At 39.6% G+C, this 19,369-nt stretch overlaps 3 protein-coding genes across 7 annotated transcripts in view; 1 reads left to right on the top strand and 2 right to left on the bottom strand.

Moving 5' to 3' along the window:
• Positions 1-4,928, bottom strand: part of march1 (membrane-associated ring finger (C3HC4) 1) — a 32,390-nt gene extending 27,462 nt beyond the window's left edge. For 2 of the 3 annotated variants that reach the window (XM_034889397.1, XM_034889417.1), the window contains exon 1: positions 4,516-4,630. In XM_034889397.1, coding sequence (XP_034745288.1) covers positions 4,516-4,615 — 100 coding nt within the window. In that variant the 5' untranslated portion in view covers positions 4,616-4,630. Of the gene's footprint in view, positions 1-4,515; positions 4,631-4,729 lie in introns of those variants that run through there. The other variant, XM_034889408.1, reaches the window with a different exon arrangement.
• apela (apelin receptor early endogenous ligand) lies at positions 4,554-7,518 on the top strand. The gene is made up of 3 exons (XM_034889486.1): positions 4,554-4,796; positions 6,571-6,663; positions 7,021-7,518. Exons 1-2 carry the CDS (start codon positions 4,706-4,708, stop codon positions 6,660-6,662), a joined length of 183 nt encoding a protein of 60 aa, XP_034745377.1. The 5' UTR covers positions 4,554-4,705; the 3' UTR covers position 6,663; positions 7,021-7,518.
• Positions 7,519-8,110: 592 nt separating this feature from the next.
• On the bottom strand, positions 8,111-19,309 carry tmem192 (transmembrane protein 192). 3 transcript variants are annotated; one of them, XM_034889446.1, is made up of 7 exons: positions 19,151-19,309; positions 17,815-17,970; positions 17,102-17,363; positions 16,845-16,967; positions 10,040-10,145; positions 8,786-8,930; positions 8,111-8,722 (listed from the first exon to the last, which is right to left on the bottom strand). In XM_034889446.1, exons 1-6 carry the CDS (start codon positions 19,178-19,180, stop codon positions 8,816-8,818), a joined length of 792 nt encoding a protein of 263 aa, XP_034745337.1. In that variant the 5' UTR covers positions 19,181-19,309; the 3' UTR covers positions 8,111-8,722; positions 8,786-8,815. The 3 variants fall into 3 exon arrangements, with proteins under 3 accessions (XP_034745337.1, XP_034745345.1, XP_034745350.1); XM_034889454.1 differs by having other exon boundaries at positions 8,111-8,741; positions 8,805-8,930; XM_034889459.1 differs by having other exon boundaries at positions 8,111-8,738; positions 8,805-8,930.
• Positions 19,310-19,369: the final 60 nt, after the last annotated feature.

Genomic DNA, 19,369 nt, shown 5'->3' with positions numbered 1-19,369 from the left:
ACTCCAACGATGGCCAACAAACTGACCCATCAGATCACACTCAACACTCGTACACAGACCCACTGGACTACACCCCATAAATATATTCATAACACGGCACATAACATCTTTGCTACTTATTCTTTCACCTAAACTCTGCTTTGATTACACTAGTCAATAAAACTTGGGCTTTCACAATTTGTTTAGTTGGTTATGATAACATTCTACTCACAAAAAGTGACATCACTACAACAGGTCCAATGGAGCAACAAACACAATCTTCAAGACAACATCTAAAGCATTCCCCTAAAACAAGTGACAAATAAAAAGAAAAAACTTCAGTTAAAAACAGATGCTTCCCATGGGGTCTGGTGTGGGTAATATGGATAAAATGTTCTATCACAATACATGAATTTTACAACATATCAATTCAGACTGCAACAATCAATTATTTTTCAATTAATGCCGGATTTTGAGTTGTGTCAGTAAAATATGAGAAAATATGGAAACATGCCACATCACAATTTCCCTGAGCCAAAAGTTGACCCATTCAAATGACTTGTTATGTCCAACAAGCAATCTAATAAGCAAAGATATTAAGTTTACTATCCCACCATGCAGCAAAAGGCAGAAACTCTTTGCATTTGAGAATCTGAAACCAGCAAACGTTTGAAATTTTTGCTTGAGAAATAACAATTGACTGTTGAGCAACTAATAGTTGCAGTTCCAATGTCAATATTGTGATTTAGCATCTTTGTAATTTCTCAGAAAATCAGTTGGTAATCTAGTGACTTTAATACCTGACAAATCAAGTTACTTTCCAAATTGATGAAAAAAAGATGTAGAATTGCAATTTTGCTTATTAAGCAGTTCTGCTGGCCACGAAGATCTAATACAACCAGTGTTGTTAAAGGGATAACTATAGTGTTCTGTGGTGATACACAGACACAATCACAGTATATTATTTCAAAGGTATATATCAATTTATTGCCTGACCCTGATTTAAATTCAACTATTGGACAGCCCTCTCCACCCCCATCAATCAAATCCCCAAATGAGGAACTATCTTTTAGAAGCATGATGTTCATCCCCTTAAGACGAGTTTAAAAGATTCTGCCAAGGAGCACTACAGCTGTTGTGGAGCAACAGCTGACTGAATCACTTGATAGTGTTATTTTACTTTAATTGAATACCAATCTGAATGTATACTTGTCCATTTTAAGCGTACCTGTGTACAATGCAATAACATTCAGCTCAGTGGAAAAGAAACAGTCATTTAATTAGGCACTGTTGATCTCAGTTACTTTTATCAGGGAGGAAGTTATTTATCTTTGTTCTCTGGTCAAGAGATGATGACAGAGGAAGAAGAAAGTGAAAATTAAGGAGGAGAGGCTAAAGCTTCCTCTGTAGTCGTAAAGATCACAGCTACTAGGTAGAGCATGACTACTATAACTGTAGCAATAACAGCAGGTCTGCAGTCTAACTCTGTCCAACTCTTTCCTGAGTTACACACTCAAACAATGACCAGACTGGCAAAAGAAACTGGGATAATGCACACTATTCCAGTTGTAGCCTGACATTTAACTGTGTGATAATGAAAGTTAATTTTGAATTGTTCCCATACACAGTGCCTGCGCACACCAAATTAAAACTGGTTGCAAACTACACATTAAAGTAAAAAGATCTTGAGGGTTAGGATGCTCTTTGTAAGTGGATTAATCAATACAAGGACTGGGGATAATGTAACATTTTGGATGGAAACAGAACTTAGATTGATTAATCATTCTATGAATCCGTTTCTAACATCAGAAAATAGAAATGTCTTGTACAAGTCAATTAACAGATTAGTGATTCCGCAGAAATTCAATCCATCAATTGTTGTGCTTGATTAACCATTTAAGTCAGTTATGACACAGAAGCATCATGCGGTTTCATTTTCTCCAATGTGAGGATTTGCGTCTTTTCTAAGTTTTACATTATTATAAACTGAATATCTGTAGATGGGACAAAACAACGCATCTGAAGATTTCCCCTTGGACTTGTGAAAATTGTGATGGGTATTATTTTTTTGACAATTTTTTTTATTGAGTTTATTGGGCATTATTTAATCATTTGATAAGGTAAACACATTTGGTGGAAACATTTTAGTCAGTACTGAGTTTCAGTACGCAACACTAATTATTACACACCACAGAACAAACCTTTAACAGTGCAGTGCAGCCCTGCCAAGGTACTGAATCAGTTTAACAGGAGGTTGCCCTCTGCAACACGGTGAGTGTGTGTGAGTGTGTGTGTGTGTGTGTGTGTGTCTCTCTCTCTCTCTCTCGTAGGGGTGTTTGAGCAGGTTGTGTAATCCCTGTAAATACGTATAATCCCCAGGGAGAGCAAATATTACAACACGCTCTACTCGGTCACACAGAAAATCTGGTGGGGAGAATTTGGTCCGATTGACTTGTTTTTGTTTTGAAGGGCAGATAGAAAGATATAGAGAGAAACTAAGATTTGCCAGCGGTTGGATGCAGTGGATACCAGGTGGCTCTGAATGACAATTGAAAGAACATTAGCATATTCAAATAGGGAAAATAAAAGTTTTTTAAAAGACAATGGTAGCTGATATGCAAAGCGCAGCTGGCCACAGAAACAAACTACATACCTTGGCTGTAGTGTTTGCAGCAGGATGACTGTGTGTGTACGTGTGTGCGTGTGTATGTGTGTGTGTATGTGTGTTTTTGTACGTTAACCAAACCCATGAGGAATTTCTGCCATTTCAAGCAACATTTTTGCAAACACCGTAAAGCAATAAAGGCAACATTTCCAAATACATTATGACAATGACACAAACAGACACACACAACTACAAAAACCCACAAACTGAGAGACTCTTTTTGGCCTCTTCCCTCTCTATTTGAGAGCTGACGGTTCTATGCTTGTTCAAAGTCTCTGTGACTGTTTTGAGCCCCAGGTCCATTAGTGTCCTGCTGCTTCTCTAATCCTCATTCACATGTAATGGCTGACATTTCATCTTAATGTGTTAATTCATTAGCTGGGTGCTGAATGGAGAGTCAGTCCACAGAGACGGCTGTGAGCAGACACGCTAATGACTCCCCTCACTTTGCGAGAGTCACCGGAGAGCTAATGCCAAGTGACCTGGTTTACCTGCTGCAGGAAAATCCCCTGGTACCACCAAGCTGCATGAGAAGTGGGGCTGGGTATTGTTTGAATTTAGGTAGTATTTTTAGTATAGATACAATAGCAGAAATATATTAAGAAATATAAACAAGTTTTCTACAAAACCTTTTTTATTTAATTAAGCAGAAGGGGCCATATTTGTCAAATGTTGAATGTTGTATAAACACAAGCAGCTTTTCATAAACTTTTACTCAACTTTGCCTTATCTTCTAATACTCAAACTCATCATAGCCAATACTTAAAAAGAAAATTCTCCTCCGAACTCTTATCATCACTCGTGGAAATTATTAGTTGATTAAAGATTAATGACTGGTTAACAAATCTGATCAAGCTGTCAATGTCCTATTAGTATTGACTGGTTTTGATAATCAGTGCTACAGACACATATTGGTCTGTACTAAAACATTTTTGAAGTTTGACAAATGGCGCTAATGAAAAGATCCTTACAAAGTGAAGTTTGGAAGTTAGCAACAATTTTGGAAAGCCAGAGAGATTGAGTCTTTACAGACAACATTTTCCTACAAAACAGAAGTTACAAAAAACTGTCAAAACCGTCACACTAACAATTGCTGTTTTTAAAAATACAGAAAATATATATTTTTTTAATTAATTTAAGGACACACCTACAAACACCTCCTCCCCTCAACTCATGCAGACAGACAGAGAAACCGACAGTAGACGGCATCCCAGACAGATTTCTTTGAGAATCGTTAGTCCAGTGCATCACTCATTCAATCAGGACCCCGGCCCCGAAATGCTTGCTTCAACCGCTCCACCACCCCACCACCACCCAAAAGCCCCAGATGTGTGTCCTCCTCAGTGCGGGGGTAGGGGACGACTGAAGGAGGGCTCAAATCTCAGTCTTGAGGAACCTGCTACTTTTAACTACAGCTTCCTTAATCTTTGCTCTGATCTTATAAGCCATTAATCAAAACTGCCATCAAAATTCTTTAGATATTTCAATCACCCATAGTAGCACACACATCCGTGTATGCTCAACTTGTGTGGAGAGTGTGTGTTCAAGGGGCAGATGGAGGGTAAGGAAAGGGCTTCCTGTCATTTGAATTACACTCTACATGTGGGGTCAATATGTGCAATCCTGAAGTGTGTGTGTGTGTGTGTGTGTGTGTGTGTGTGTGTGTGTGTGTTTGTGGGTGTGTGTAAGGGGTTGAGGAGGGGGCGGCTGTGGGAGAGACACCCCTCCACAATACCCCCCCTCCCTTTAAAAAGGCTGTATAAAGGAGGTGGGGGGAGAAGCACCTTTGTCACTTTGCTCTCAGACATAGAGACAATCACACTCACTGGACACACAAACACTTTGGACACAGACATTCCTGAGGGACATACTTATTGTCCTGACAGAAGATATCCTTCTAGGTACTGGACCCTCCCGTGGTGGGCCTTCTGAACTGAAACAGAGCAGGAGACCGAGAACCACATTGAGCATCAGTAGTTCAGCTCAGAGCCAGAAGGATTCTCCAGACTTTTGGAAAATTATCAGTAACTAACCTCTTGAGAAGCTAACTGCTGCCCAGCCATGAGGGTTTTCAACCTGCTCTACCTGCTCCTGCTGCTCGTAACCATTGTAGCATCAGTCTCATCCGCACCAGTCTCCTCCGGCAGACCAGGTAAGCATCCCAAAACTTTTCTCTTCCTGATGTCAATGGGCAGGTGTCCGTTAGAATAGTCCAGTCCCCTGAAACAGAGTTTTTATGGTTTAAACACAGCCCGGCATTTCAACAGAGTTCTAAGTCACTGCACAAGTTTAACCAGCTAGCTTACGTTGGCAAAGTCACAGGGAACGTTAACGTTGATCTAAAGTTAGGTCACTTTATTTGTGTTTTTTGCTAGCAAACGCTAAATTACTAAAACTAGCGTCACCAACATCGGTGAAAAATACCTAACGTTAGCTTAAATATATTTTTAATTAAAACTGACAAACAAACAAAACACTGACAATGAATTACCTTATTGCTTTTTTGGCTGTGGTAATGATTTAAGCGCGACAATACACCGTCAATCATCGTGGCGGGAAGGATGTTAGCGTTAGTTAATGTAGTTAGGACTCACTCACATTATACGGCCCGTTCTTGAGTTGGCGTACGGTAACTCTAGAGAGATATGGAGATAGTTACCGTGAGCCTCCTAGTAAAAAACAAAGTTTTACCAAACTGAAATATGTACACAGTATATAAAATGCAGTTGCTTGCTACCTAAATGACTACAAATATGTTACACGATAAAATTTCTTATCTATGATTCATTTCCTTTTATCTGGGGTGAAAACATGACGTTAGATATTAGTAAAAAAAATGTCCCACTCTTTCCAGTTTCGCTAACATGGCCTGGATTTATAACCAACTAGTGTCGTGTTTGTGTTTTAAATGATAAACTTAAATATTCGTCGTCATAACTCCTTTTAAAACTTGGCAACAAACAAGCAACAAAAGTTTTGTGAAGTGGAAAAGCAGACATCATGCTGCTCTTGCCTCATGTAGGTTTAACGTTACAGGTGCACTTTTTGCGCAAGCTGGTTTGCAGCAGAGACATACGGCCATTGAGACAGCGACTTTGGGTCGTCGTCAGGTACTCGTGGTGATAGAGAGGAGAGGATGAAGAGGGAGGGACGGGAGCGGAGCGCCGCCGGGTATCGCACAACGACCCCAGTGAGCCCCTTTGTCCCCGGCTGGGAGGCACTCCGGCGCGCTTTTGTCAATCGTGGTGTTAAAACGCCATGCAAATACCAGAGCTTTATTAACATGACATGGAGTAGCAGTGCCAAGTGTAAAGAAGCCTACCTTCAGGCGTGGGGAGCAGTTTCTTTCAGAGGAGAGAGGGGGGAAGGAAGAGGGAGTCATAAAGTCATCTGGCAGTTTATCTCTTCCTGGGCTTGGCTGGCAGTCTGTGAACTGCGGGAGTCAAAGTGGATTTATTAGGGACGTCTAAAAATAATCATGTGTTAGGTCTGTGTGTCCCAGTTTATTAGAATGAGCTCGTCCTGCGTTGTGTAAATAGGACCCTAACTATAAAAACTCATGAAAGTGGGATACATAGGCTAGGGTCAACAGAGGTTATTTTAGGACATAATTAGTCTTTGTTAGTTTAAAAGTTATACTTACTTAAAAATTGCCACTGTATGAGGCGTTGTTTTGGGGTTTCTTGTCATAAAAAGCTTGGGCTGAGCTACACTCTTCCATCTGGGATTAATTAGGGCTGTCAGGTGATGTGCAGGGGCCTCCTGTCGACATAAATCTCGCTTGAAAGTACTTTTACATCTAAAATGACATTTGAAAAGCAGTTACTTAAAACATATGTATTGTATGCGATATGTATGTGTGTTATAAAACAATCAGCTCATCCAGTATCTTTATTTTGCATATTAAAATGAAACCTTTCTTTCAGAATTACTCTACCTAAGGAGAAAATACCACAGACACCACTACTGCCCCCACAGACGCTGCCTGCCTCTCCACTCCAGAGTACCCTTCCCCTAAGGTAAGACATTTGCACTTATACATGTGTTTCTGTGAAGAAAAAAAAGAAGAAAAAAAAGGTTACGAGCCAAGCTGTGCGATACATGGAACAAAACAGGTTACAGAGCCAGCAGGTGGTAGTTAAGAAGGTGTGTGTGACTGATGGCAGAGGTGTATTCACACAGAACAGGAGTGCATGGGGAGAAAGGCTCAGGCATAAATCTCACTAACGATGAAGAGGAAGGCTTTACAGCCATGAGGAGTGTTTGGGTAAAGGGAGTTTGAGCTTTCATTTTTGGACTCTGTACAAGCACAGTTACATGTTATTTTGCTCTAAACTCCATTTAGCAGGATACTAAATTATGTGTTTCCATTACAGGTTGAAGAACAAGAATGAGGGTGACCTAAGGACAGTAATACGAATATGAAGCAACTGCAGTGTGTGGCCCAAACACCATGGATGGGTCCCAGTACAAAGACATAGATTGTGAAGTGAAGCAGACACCACGCCAATTCCCTCCAAAGACACAGAAAGAAACTGTTTTGATTCCCAACAAAATATAAACCAAGAAATGTTTTGGCATCCTGGTGGACACAGATCTGGGTTTGTCCAGGTACAAGCTTCTTCTCTCTTCGTCTTGAAAAGCCAATGCTTTTGTACTGAACATGATCAACGGAAAAGGAGCTACAACAACATAAAGTATATTCAACACTCGACTTTAAAGCTACGGACCAAAGAGCTGGAAACATCTTAGTGAATGCAGCTACGATGAACAGCATCCCCAGTATTCCTACAAAGTGTTTAATATGCATGTATGCACTTGAAATTTTTATTGAATTACATTTTAAACTTTTTAATAAAAATGTATTAATGTAGTGTTTTGTTTTTACTTCATACTTTTGTTTTTGGTAATGTAACAATCGTCTGAGGAGTCCAAATAAATGTGGCAACTTTTAAGTATGAAGGTCATTTTGAAATCCAGGTTTTAAGCCAGACTCCATTTCAATTTAGGGTACTTTTGGAAAGGACAGAAAAATAATTCTTTAAATAAACGTGAAAACCTAAAATCAAATATGATTCCGGATACCTGCCGTACTCCAGATAAATCCGGGAAAAGCCGCATGGAGAAAGTTGTAAATCCAGCGCTCCCTGTGGAGTTACGAACGCCAGCGCATAAAAGAAATCACAATGGGGAGCAAACACCAAGGGCTCAAATGACGACCTCGATATTTCGTTAACGCAGATTCCTGTGACTGTTGAAACTTAACACAGAAAAGGTGAGGTGGTAAAAGACATTCGCACTGGCTAATGTTGACACTGCAGTGTCTCTATTGTTTGGGCTCTTTCTTCAGCTTTTACAGTACATTATACTAAATAAACACAAACCTGCAGTTTTGGGGTTTCACTGAAGTATTATGTCAACTGTCACTCCTGAAAAGGCTTAAACAGAAATTAAGAAAACAAAAACGTGTGTATTACATATTTATTGGGATGTGGTCAAAAATACACAAACTCAATGATAGAACAGATTCATTCAAACTGCTTCCAAATAAAGCATTGACCCATTCAGACAGATAAAATAGCATGTTTACAGCATAACACAATCTCTCGCTTTCTTTTTTTAGTTTTACCCTGATAACCTCTGCCTCGTGTATCTCCTACCCTTTCAGCTCCTCCTTAGTGCCGGTAATCTCTAAAACAATTTCCCCTCCTCTGTATCTCTCACAGTAACACTTGCAGCAGCATAAACGGGTCACCGGGGGTCTTAACACTGATAAAAAAAAAAACTCATCTCTGATCTGTGACCCATGACTCCTCACTTCCTCCTTCTCCCATTTAGCTTCTTTTACTGTCCTCCACTTACAGCTCACCTCCTCATGTGTTATCTGTCCATCTCAGGTGCCTCTTTGAGATGCCCTCCCATCTTAAGTCTGTGCGCACAGGTGCTTGTTTGCAGAGGGATCGCCTTATTCTTCCTATCCAGTGTTTCTTCTAGGTCCAGTCCTCTCTTTCATACCCACAGATCCCCCTCTCCTTTGTGTTAAGAGACCCGAGTGAATAATCAGGCCAGGGTCACAGGGAGGAGGAGGAGGAGGAGGAGGAGGAGGAGGAGGAGGAGGAGGAGGAGGAGGAGGAGGAGGAGGAGGAGGAGGAGGAGGAGGCCGGACTGTGGTCAGTGCTGCGCCGTTAGGTTGAGCAGCCTCTTGCTCAGTAAGGTGTTGTGCTGTTTCAGGTACTCTATGAGGTCGGCCTGCTTCTCCACCACCTCCTCCAGACAGGAGCCCTCTCTGTGAAACAAACAATAGCACATAAGCCCCTTTTCCCATGTGGAATCACTAACATCACTGGCTTCATCTGTCTGCTTATTCGGTTTATGGATAAGGCTGTCAATATTCTATATTGTTCTTATTGTCCACCAATCCCTAGGGCTGTGTACCGAATTCAAAACGTTTTAGGCACAGACCGAATTCGCAGTAATGTATTGAGTATTGAAAAATGTTTTGTCATTTAATACCCATTTTCTATACCTAGGGAAAAATGTCATCATTGTCAATGAGCCAAAAGGATGCAGCTTCTACCAAGATCTAATAATGTGTGTGATTGGCTGTGTAATGTTATGCGCCGTAGAGGCATGCAGGAAAAACTTAGACTGGGCTCATGTAGAAAGAAATAAAAAGATTTGTGCGGTACTGTTGTAGTTTCTTTTTGTTTAATAAAATTGCTGTTGAAAAAAGTATCGTTTAGGAACCGGTTTTGTATATTTTTGAACGATTTCCAGCCCTGTGAGCTACAGTGTTGCACTGGGTGAAGTGTTCTTTTATAACCATGAATTGGTGCACTGTATGGCCATTTTATTTGGACTAAATCCCAAACACACCGTACTGCTGTTGTAAATATTGAGGAGCGTAACAAATCAGTGCATTAATATAGTTCCAACAAATTGAATTAGTTAAATTAGTATTGAGCTTTAGGAAACAGTCAGTCCTTCTTCAAAAACACATATATATCTTCAGTAGGAAAAAAATGGGCTTGTGGCCACAGACAGGCCAGAAAGCTAAAAAACAAACTTATTAAAGCATTGTGGTTGTGGTCTTTTCAAAGACTTAGAACATGGCCCGCCATGTAAAGCATATATCTTGAAATCTGTTACATGAAAAGGGGCAACATGAATAGTCTGCAACCGTAATGGATTTTATTATGTTTGGGAACTCAGACCAAAATCTGCAATTCATTTTTGCATATTTCAGTTATGTGCTGCGGAAAAGATTGCAGTTTGGAGAGGCAACTTAGAAGCTCAAGCATGAGAGCGACACAAAAACTTGCCAGCACTTTTAGATAACATGTTGCATGAAAGTAAAGGACAATAGGCATTGTTTGTCGGACAAAATGTGTGTACCTGAAGCCGGTCTCCGTCGGCAGGCTCGTGATACTGAAGGTGTGTGAATGCTCTTCTTGGCTCACATCTGGTGCAGCTCGCTCTCTGTTGAACCGCATCACCTGGACTAAAACCACAACCAAGACATATTAAATTACTTGAAACCAGTGTTTTATCTTGTCAGCTGCACATATAGACACACAAACATTATTGGGCAGTGAGAGCTGTCCTAAAAACATTAATCACTCAGGTGAGAAACTGCACACATTTGTTTTTTTTTACTGTTTTCCATCCCTCTCCCTCTCCTAAACACACAGGCTGTTATATCCTGCACTTAGTCCTTATGGGCTGCCGTTTCCTGCACTCAGACCTCTAATTCTCACACCCTAAACATACACCTTTACACAAGAGGCAGGGTTAGCAGCAAAGTGTGGAGCATCCAGTAGCTGCAAGAGGAGCCAGAGCCAAAATATGGGAGATGTTGGTGCTGTTTAAATTAAGATAAGGTCGTGGTGTTTGGTTGCAGGGCGAGTGTGTGAGGAAGCGCAAAGGGAGTAACTGCTTGAGTATTGATAAGACCCGAGTGTCATTAGCCAGAGGAAATTGTCAGGGAGGCTCTAAAGAGCGCTATCTTTACTTTGCTACAGTGCAGCATCTCAGCATCCACACTCACACACAATCTAAAGAAATACTGCACATTCCTGCATAATGAGCCCAAATATGTGTGTGTGTTTGTGTGTGTGTGTGTGTGTGTGTGTGTGTGTGTGTGTGTGTGTGTGTGTAAATACAGCACTAGTAAGCAGGAATGTGTGAGACAGAGCCATTCTAAAAAGGCAGAGAAATTAAAAGGTTTGTTTTAGAAATGACAAAGCAGTAACACACACTGCTGTCAAATAAATACCAACGGGGTGACATTTTGCCCAGTCTTTAAAAATAACTTGACAAATGTTTGCATGTATAAACATTACTGAGGATAACCAGGTTAAGGTAGCACTTTGATTAAAGCATTTATATTCCCAGCAACCTGTTTAATAGAAGCATCACAACATAATGAATTTATGTACATTTACAACTGATGATAATAGATTTACTTTGATTATCCAACACTGTTGACTATGTTGCTGTTCTATTTCACCCCGTGAACTTTGTAGCTTTTGAACATAACAATAAACAATCAAAATAGAAACAAAAACCCATAAATGAAGAAGTGTCAACCATTTTTCTTGCTGGTACTGGTTGATATCATAGAAACAAAGTCATATATTATTATATCTTGTTTTAATTGGTGGGAGATTTTTAAAAGGTGCTGTGGGATACTGCTTAAATGTTGATGCATTTTTAAGGTTTCTTAAGCATCCTAACTTTATTTTAGAAAGGTTCCTAGCGTGAATAAGTGCACATACAGAAAAGGGTGAAGAGTTATTAGAATGATGTCAGTCAAGATGTTCAGGCAGTCCCTAAGGTCTGTGGAATTTAGTGTAAAACAGCAACCTACAAGCAGATTGAGATAGCAGCATGGATTGATGGATGGACGGACGGATTGAGGGAGGGAGCAGTGTAAAGGAAGTGACACATTTCACACGTCCCTGTTAGAGAATCGCACACTCACACGGCCGGACAGACAGTGCTCAGACTCGGTCTCTACTCAGATCAATCACCCATTAAGAAGTGCACATTTACAGGTGATAACAGTGGAGCTTTAGAGGTGCTAGCAGCTAATGGTACCACATATAGTGCTCACAACTCTGCACTCCCCAAATCAAAAACAAAGAACCGGAAGGAAATGGACCCCAGCAACCACGGAGCCTGACTAGAGTGACACAAGACGAAGGAGAAGAGCGGTGTGAACAACTTTAAGTTGCAACACGGAACATTAAAAAGGAGTTCAAAGAAGTATGCAAGCCTACAGTCTGCTGGAAAAGAAATCCTGCTCACGAATTGGGGTCACGGGCAGGAGCTGTCGATGTGGGTGTGTTCAAAGACTTCAAGGAGAAATCTGAGCTCAACAACGCTCAACAACAAGCAACGCACATTTACAAGTGCCGAAGCATCGAAGTATGGATAACGCACTGAGAAACTCACATATAACTAACTTCGAATAACTAACATTTAAAGTTTTGCTAATTTTAAAGGATTAATACAGCTTGTAACTGTACTGTAAGGTTGAACTGGTACTTAAAACTTAAAAAAAAATGTAAATGGCACTGGAGCACTGTTGTGGCTGTTGGTTGACATACAGTTCTGCCTGTACATAACTATAACATGATTACTGGGTGGTTATTACAAGATTAGAAAACTTAAATTTGTGTTTTTCCTTACAGGGCAAGTCTTTAAAGACTGTACTCGCAAAGTAACAAAATCAAGATAAAAAGAAACCTGACAAATTGACATCACATTATAAATTATAATCAGTTTTGATGATGGCCAATAATCTCATGCATCTCTGTTTCACTGATACATACACGGTCTGGTTTAGGATAAGGTAAGAGAAACATTTGTATACAGTGTACAGTACACAGAGGAACAAAACTGTGTTTCTCCTGGTCCCGGTGCAGAAAAAGGAAAAAAGAATGATGTAACATTCCGTGGGAGTGGAAGCAAACATCCAGATGATATAGTGTGCAGGAATACAACAAGAGACTAAAAACAACATGCAATAGTGCATTACGAAGGACAGATAAATGTCAATGAGAGTATATGGATAGTGTAAAATGTATAGTGATGCGGATGAAGTAGGGCTTGTTCATAATTCAGCGTTATCATTTATCATTCTTCAATTGAATCACATAGTTACAAAATCTTAAAATTGAGATGTCACATCATATGATAATACCTAGTGAAATTATAAATATAACTTTTTACAACGTTTTTGTATACTTTAGTGGATATCATTAACATGACATTTGGGTATAGGGATATTTACTCTGCCCACTCTTTGTATGGACTTTCAGTAATGGAACAGGTCTTAACAATAACAAGCAGGTATTTAAGAGCAAAAATATGTTTCAAATGTACGATGAACATGTCAGCCTTGTCATTAGGTACAGACGGGTTTGTGCGTGATAGGGGCATCCTGTTGGAGAGTGTGTGTGTTAACCCTGTGCCCTGCAGTGCTTGCACTAAGTTCTGGCGAGGCAAAGGAGAGAGATGTATTCTAAGTTAAGCCTTTGAAGGCCAAGGCATGGCTTTGATGTGCATGGGGGCCTATAGAGGAGAGTGTATTCATGTTAAAATGAGAGAGGCAGAAACATACAGCAAACCTCAAAGACACACACACACACACACACACACACACACACACACACACACACAGACTCACACACACACTCACACACACTTCAAAGAGACGGTGAACGAGGCCTTCCTGTATGGACTTCATAGCTTCAGGCATTACATCTCTCCCTCTCCTTCCGTGTCTCCTCTAAAAAGAGTTTTTCTTTCCTCCTCGGGAACTCTGACGTCACCTTGACTGCTCCAGTCTGCCGTGCTTGTTTTGTGCTCTAAAAAGGATTGCGCTGCGAGGCGTCGCTCTGTTTGCGTCGTGCCTGACTGCACTGATCTGAGCAGGAATGTGAAGGACGAACACAGATACCCCCCTCACACACTGGATCAGCCTCACTGTAAACACAGGGACAATGTGTGTGTGAGTGTGTGTGTCCCTGTGTTTGGGTGGAGTGGGCAGAGGGCTACCCTTTGGCTAGGCTAAATCCTAATGCCTCTTATCTTCTCTCCTTGCCTCTCTGGTATCTCCAACCTTTATCTGAGCCCTACAGCTGCCAAACACACCTTTAATATGGATTTCCTTTCATTACCGATTCTTCAATATCCTCTGATACAGCATCTTTAATAGCAGTTTTCCTTTGGTGAGAGGAAGGCCAGTGTATTGGACTCCAAAAAACCTTCTGGGGAATATCTAAATATCTATTGTTTATTGTCTATAACTGTAAAAATATATATATCAGTTTCTAAACAAAAGATTTGTAGAATTGAAATAACATACTTAAGCAGATTTATCCCAGACTGGAATACTAATACTAGTGTGGGGATGGATATAATTGAAAATGCTTTGATAGCAGGGACAATTATTAAACCCAAACCGTACATCAGGGTTTAACTTGGTGTTACCACAAAACAAAGTATCTACAAACTTTGCCTGAATAAATTACAGTCTAAATTATGACTTATAGAAGTCATAATTTCGGTCGTACAGACAAATTCAGGTTTGATACCCAGCGCTGTACTTGTTGTCCGTACTTTTATTGTATTTCAATGTCCAGGCCCCCAGGAAGACTAGAGGCACACAACGGTGCTTGTAATGGGGATCTTTAAATATCCATTGAACTAGGTGGGAACTAAATCTAAAGAGTGAACCTATGATGTCAAACAGACAACTGAAATTCAATGAGATGTTCACAGGGAATTCCTCATAAGAGTTTTCATACCTAAAAACCATGCAAAGCTCAGGATATTTTCATTTAACATTAAAAAACCTTATTACAGAATTCGCTAACATACAACCCAATGACGACACTTCCAACAGAATAAGTCATTTGCCAATGACCAAAAACGATAAATAGGATCGTTGGAGAGTAGCAGCAACAGGCACACGTTGTTTTGGACGCAGATTTAGCCATGTGGTTACAATTATGAATTGAAGGAAAACTACTTGGTCAAATGTAGGAAAAGATTGTGGTTTGGTTTAAAATAAGTATGTATGATTATACCTTATGTAAGTATGTGACGTAAGTTAAGTATGTGGTGTAAGTTAACTTACATACGTAAATTAAAATAAGTTGACTTTTGATTTTGGACAAGGATGTTTGCAGAAACTACTCAAAATGTTGTATTAGGAACAACATGAAAAAACATGAAATCAAGCAGAGTCAAATCATGGGATGTTTTGTGAAAATTCTAATTTGGCCCATCCTAATGGATTATACCATGTACAACAACCAGCTGACCAACTTCTCAGCATGTGAGCCAGTATGAGAAGAGAGCATGTTGGGATAATTATTAATGTCTCCACCAGTTAGCAGTTTAGTATGAAGTACAGTATGTCATGATTCTTTCCAGTGTTTCTATGTTGTAGTTTTTTTTGTGGCAGTAAGAATTCAGATATATGAGAGCCAGCTGCAAAACATTCACAAGGTAAGTTTGGACTTGTTAAATCAGTTAGTCATGCGATTGCCATTTTTACACATTAAATCAATATTATGACAATCATCTCTTATTTAATACAAAACTTAGGACTGCAGAAAAGCTTCAAAGGAAATAATAAAAACCTAATAGTATTCAGCATATTCTTTCAAATGCTATGACTTGTCAAAGCAAATTAAGTAGTTTTACAGTATGGGCAGTATGTTCTGTTGTATTGCAAAGTCACTGAATTCCCCTGGTAAGTTTTTGCAGCTTGAGGCCATTTCAAAAGAACAACACACACGGGAGTCAGGTGGAGTTAACCAATTTGTTCCTGACCTCAAGGGCACATATACAAAGACAATAGGTAGATAGACGGATAGATAGATAGATAGATAGATAGATGCATAAACAAACACAGCAACACACACAACAGTTTGCATGGTGTTTGTATCAGAAGAAAAACATCAGCAGATCAGCAGAGAGAGAGAGAGAGAGCGGGAGAAAGAGAGAGAGAGAGGGAGAGAGAGAGAGGGCGGACAGAGAGCTGAATGGTTGATTGTCATGCTGTCGAGTCTGAAAAGGGCAGGGCAGGTATTGTGATGCGAATGTGCTCAGATAGAGAGTTGGGGGTAGAGTGTGAGTGTGTGTGTGTGAGTGTGTGTGTGTGCGTGTGTGTCTGTAATCTACAGGGTGTGTCTCTCCATACACCACTCCTGATATTACTACCACCCTCCACAGGAAAACGATGCTGCAATTATCTCTGCAACCCTTAAATAAATCCCCCCTCTGCACATAAACTCTAAAAAATGTGAACTTATTGGAGGAAAGTCTCATAATATCATAATTCAGCAAAATTAGTGAAGTCTAGGGATGTGATAGGAAAAAGGAAATTCCCAAAGAGACCTAGGAAAATTGTATTTTAGCTTTTTTCATACCTCCATTGGCCGAAGTAAACAGCCAAATTGCCTTTTAGAAAGTCTAATACTTAGGAATTGGACAACAAAGTGTCATTTGAGAAAGCTGTTAAGACATTTGCTCTCTTTATTGTTCACATGGTCTTTTTGTGGCTATTCATGGTATTCATACTGCTGCTGATTACACATTTTCTACATTGCTACTTACTTACTGTACATTAGCTCAGGTATTTTGTTTTTCTTGTTCTTTCTTTCCAAAGTGTGGTGTTTATAATACACTGTTTTGTTCTGGCAAAAGTACAATGGCAAGACACAAGTACAATGACATTTATTATAATTAAGTCTATTGTATTGAAAGTAAAGTTATCTCGACTGCAACCTGATTATTTCAGTTCAGTTAAAATTTCGTTCAAGGTACTTGTTATATTCATTAATTTGAGTAAAACATACTTTGCTCAATTTTTTTTAAGGCATATTTTAAGGCATACATTTGATTGTTGTTAATCTCTGAAATCCTGTTCTTAGTACTGGTTTATATATTATATTTAGTGGCTGTTGTGTGTGTCTTTGTAGTTTAAATGCAAAGGTTTATTGTTAGCTGTACACTGTATGTGTTTATTTTGGAAGATTGTGTGTGTGCGCTTGTGTGCTTGTGTGCGTGTGTGTGCGTGTGTGCATGCATGCAATGACAGTGTGAGTCAATCACATATCTCGTATCCCAGAGTGAAATAATTTGACTCATTACTAGAATATCTGAACTGAGATCAGTTTACCTGTGTAATAGAGCAGGCAAGGCAATGCAACCAAGAGCTCCAACCCCAGAACACTGAGCAGCATGTAGGTTTGGACAGTCGGTGATAACCGTACAGCCAGAACAACCAGTAGCAGAACGTTTCCTGCACACAAACATACAGAAATACAAACACACACACTTTTTGCTTAGCACTACTGCCATCTTGTGGAGAAAACTGACCTGTACATGTGCAGTAAATGGATTCCTAGCTCCCTGAGAACATGTGTGCAGCCGTACCTACAGAGTGCACGGTGAGGGGCAGGTGCTTCAGTCCCTGCGTCTGTCTGTAGAATCGCAGGTATCCTCTGCTCCTGGCCTGGCTGTGGTGATGCTGCACACACCCAGTGAACAACAGCACCAGTAACCATAAACACACCTTCCCAAACACGATGACACTGTCACCTCGCACGTTACCCAAAATACTCGCACACACCTCCTTTTGGCCTAATTCCAACACACACAGCACTGCCACACACATTGACAACACCACGTACACAACCTGAAACAAAGAGGAGAGCACTGCAAGTGAGACAGATGTATGCAGCAGGAGACGCTAGCACAGACCATCACGTACTATGAATATTATTACACGTAGAAAATACGTGTGCTGCATTAGTCAGATTACTCTCGAAAAGTAATCTGTCACTGGTCAAATGTTTTCTTAATTCATCTATACGTCGACATCTTCAAAAACAAGCACGTTTGACATTTTTGCTTGGAAAATTCCTCAGATGATTAAACGATTATCAAACTAGTTGGACATTAATTTTCTGTTTGTCACTGTCGACTGATCAATTCATTGACTAATGGTTTTCAGTTTTAAGTAAATATTAAACAATAGTAGCATGATATTAAAACATTATTGTCATGTTATTGCTGATAATAGGGACTAATCTCATCACTACATTGAATGTAAACACAATGCCTGTGTGAATGTGTACACATCCTACATGCAGCAGAGACAGCAGGCCAGCATGGCAGGGTGTCGGTACAGTCTGAAACTCTCTCCTGATGGCTGAGTGGAGGGCGTCAGAAGAAATCAGAGGTCCGTCCACCAAAGAGTCCTCCTCTACGCTTCGGGATATGTCTACTGAGGAGCTTGCCGGCTAAAACACACACCATATTATTAAAAAGTAGGCCAGTCTTTGAATACAATGTTTTTGATTTGACTGATATTTTTAATTAACATTCCCTACGGATAAACTATATACACTGCATATTCCGTAAATGTCCCTTTGACCACCATTGTATTGGGATATCTTATTTATTCTCACTGATCTAAGGTAACATGCTGTACGTAAAGTTCTAATGTTCCACCTGATTTATTTATTTGTATGTATTTTTTTTTTTAATTGCATCCCTTTTCCTACCTACTTGTCTGTTTCTAGGGTTGTATTACTACCAAAGAGGAGTGAAAAAAACGAAAATATTCACATTAAAGAAGTTGGAATCAAAGAATTTTAAACTTTTTCATAAAAAATAACTTAAAGCAATGACTTGACTATCAAAATAGCAATTAATTTAACAGTTGACATCGATTCATTTACACGTTGTAGCTTTATTATTAATAAATACACTATATGGTGTTATTAAAGGTTAAGAAAGTAAGATCAATGTATAAAGAAATTTAAATGAGCCTCACCTTTACCAGCTACAATATTGAAGTGATGTACCCATTAGCACATTAATAACGATCATATACATTATTCTGAAGTGAAAAACAATTACTCTTACTTCTAGTATTTATTTGAATGGTAATACTTTTTACCTGAGTACAATTTTGAATACATGACTTTTACTTACGAACAGTATTTCGACACTGTGGTATTTCTACTTCCACCACTGCTCTTATCTTATATTATGTCTCAGTGCTCAAAGACCAAAGCATATTTGTCTGTACTCATGTGACTTTTACTTATTGTCTTTCAGTAATGACAAATGGCTCAATCCCCATGTTTGCAGTGAATAATCTAGAATCTGCACCACACGAATCTTATTTTACATTCGCACTGAAAACAGGAAAGAGCTGAGAAACCACGAGATGAAAGATCACCAGTGTAAGTTGTACTGCGTGTTAGAGCTGTTTAGAGTTAACGTTTGGCTAATTTGGTCACTTATAAAAGATAACTGTTGCTACACGGCCGAAACACAGTCGTATATCCTTCTGTTTTTAGCTCACTGGCTAGCTAGCAAACTCAGGCTAACTGCCACCAATATTTACTGCTCTTTATCGAACAAGCCAGAGTTGACATTGCAACCAGTTACCGTTAAACGGCATGTACATACTGCATAAAGAGAAGGTCCCTTTGACTCCATTTTGTTTTGATGTTCGACGTTAAAAAAAAAAGAAAATGACAAATCAACAACAAATAGGCAAACAACCAGTAAAAAAAAGGGGCGGCCAGGCGCACTTCCGGTCCCCTTATTTTATGGTTCCGTTCTCTATTTAACATTGGTTCCTAGCACAAATACAGATTACCAAATTGGGGCCTGCTTAATTAGCTG

Source organism: Etheostoma cragini, chromosome 2 (genome assembly GCF_013103735.1).
Source record: "Etheostoma cragini isolate CJK2018 chromosome 2, CSU_Ecrag_1.0, whole genome shotgun sequence".
NCBI classification, from domain to species: domain Eukaryota; kingdom Metazoa; phylum Chordata; class Actinopteri; order Perciformes; family Percidae; genus Etheostoma; species Etheostoma cragini.
The sequence above is the reverse complement of the archived record's forward strand: the minus strand, read 5'-3'. Positions and strand labels throughout refer to the sequence as shown.

What these genes read in the sequence shown, in the direction of transcription:
- apela (XM_034889486.1), top strand. Translation starts at nt 4,706, where the DNA reads ATGAGGGTTTTCAACCTGCTCTACCTGCTCCTGCTGCTCGTAACCATT. An exon ending in AGTCTCCTCCGGCAGACCAG is followed by an intron (nt 4,797 to 6,570) that starts GTAAGCATCCCA and finishes CCTTTCTTTCAG; the next exon opens with AATTACTCTACCTAAGGAGA.
- tmem192 (XM_034889446.1), bottom strand. Translation starts at nt 19,180, where the DNA reads ATGGAGTCAAAGGGACCTTCTCTTTATGCA. An exon ending in GCCTGCTGTCTCTGCTGCAT is followed by an intron (nt 17,364 to 17,814) that starts GTAGGATGTGTA and finishes TCTTTGTTTCAG; the next exon opens with GTTGTGTACGTGGTGTTGTC. An exon ending in CCTCACCGTGCACTCTGTAG is followed by an intron (nt 16,968 to 17,101) that starts GTACGGCTGCAC and finishes GTTTGTGTGCAG; the next exon opens with GAAACGTTCTGCTACTGGTT.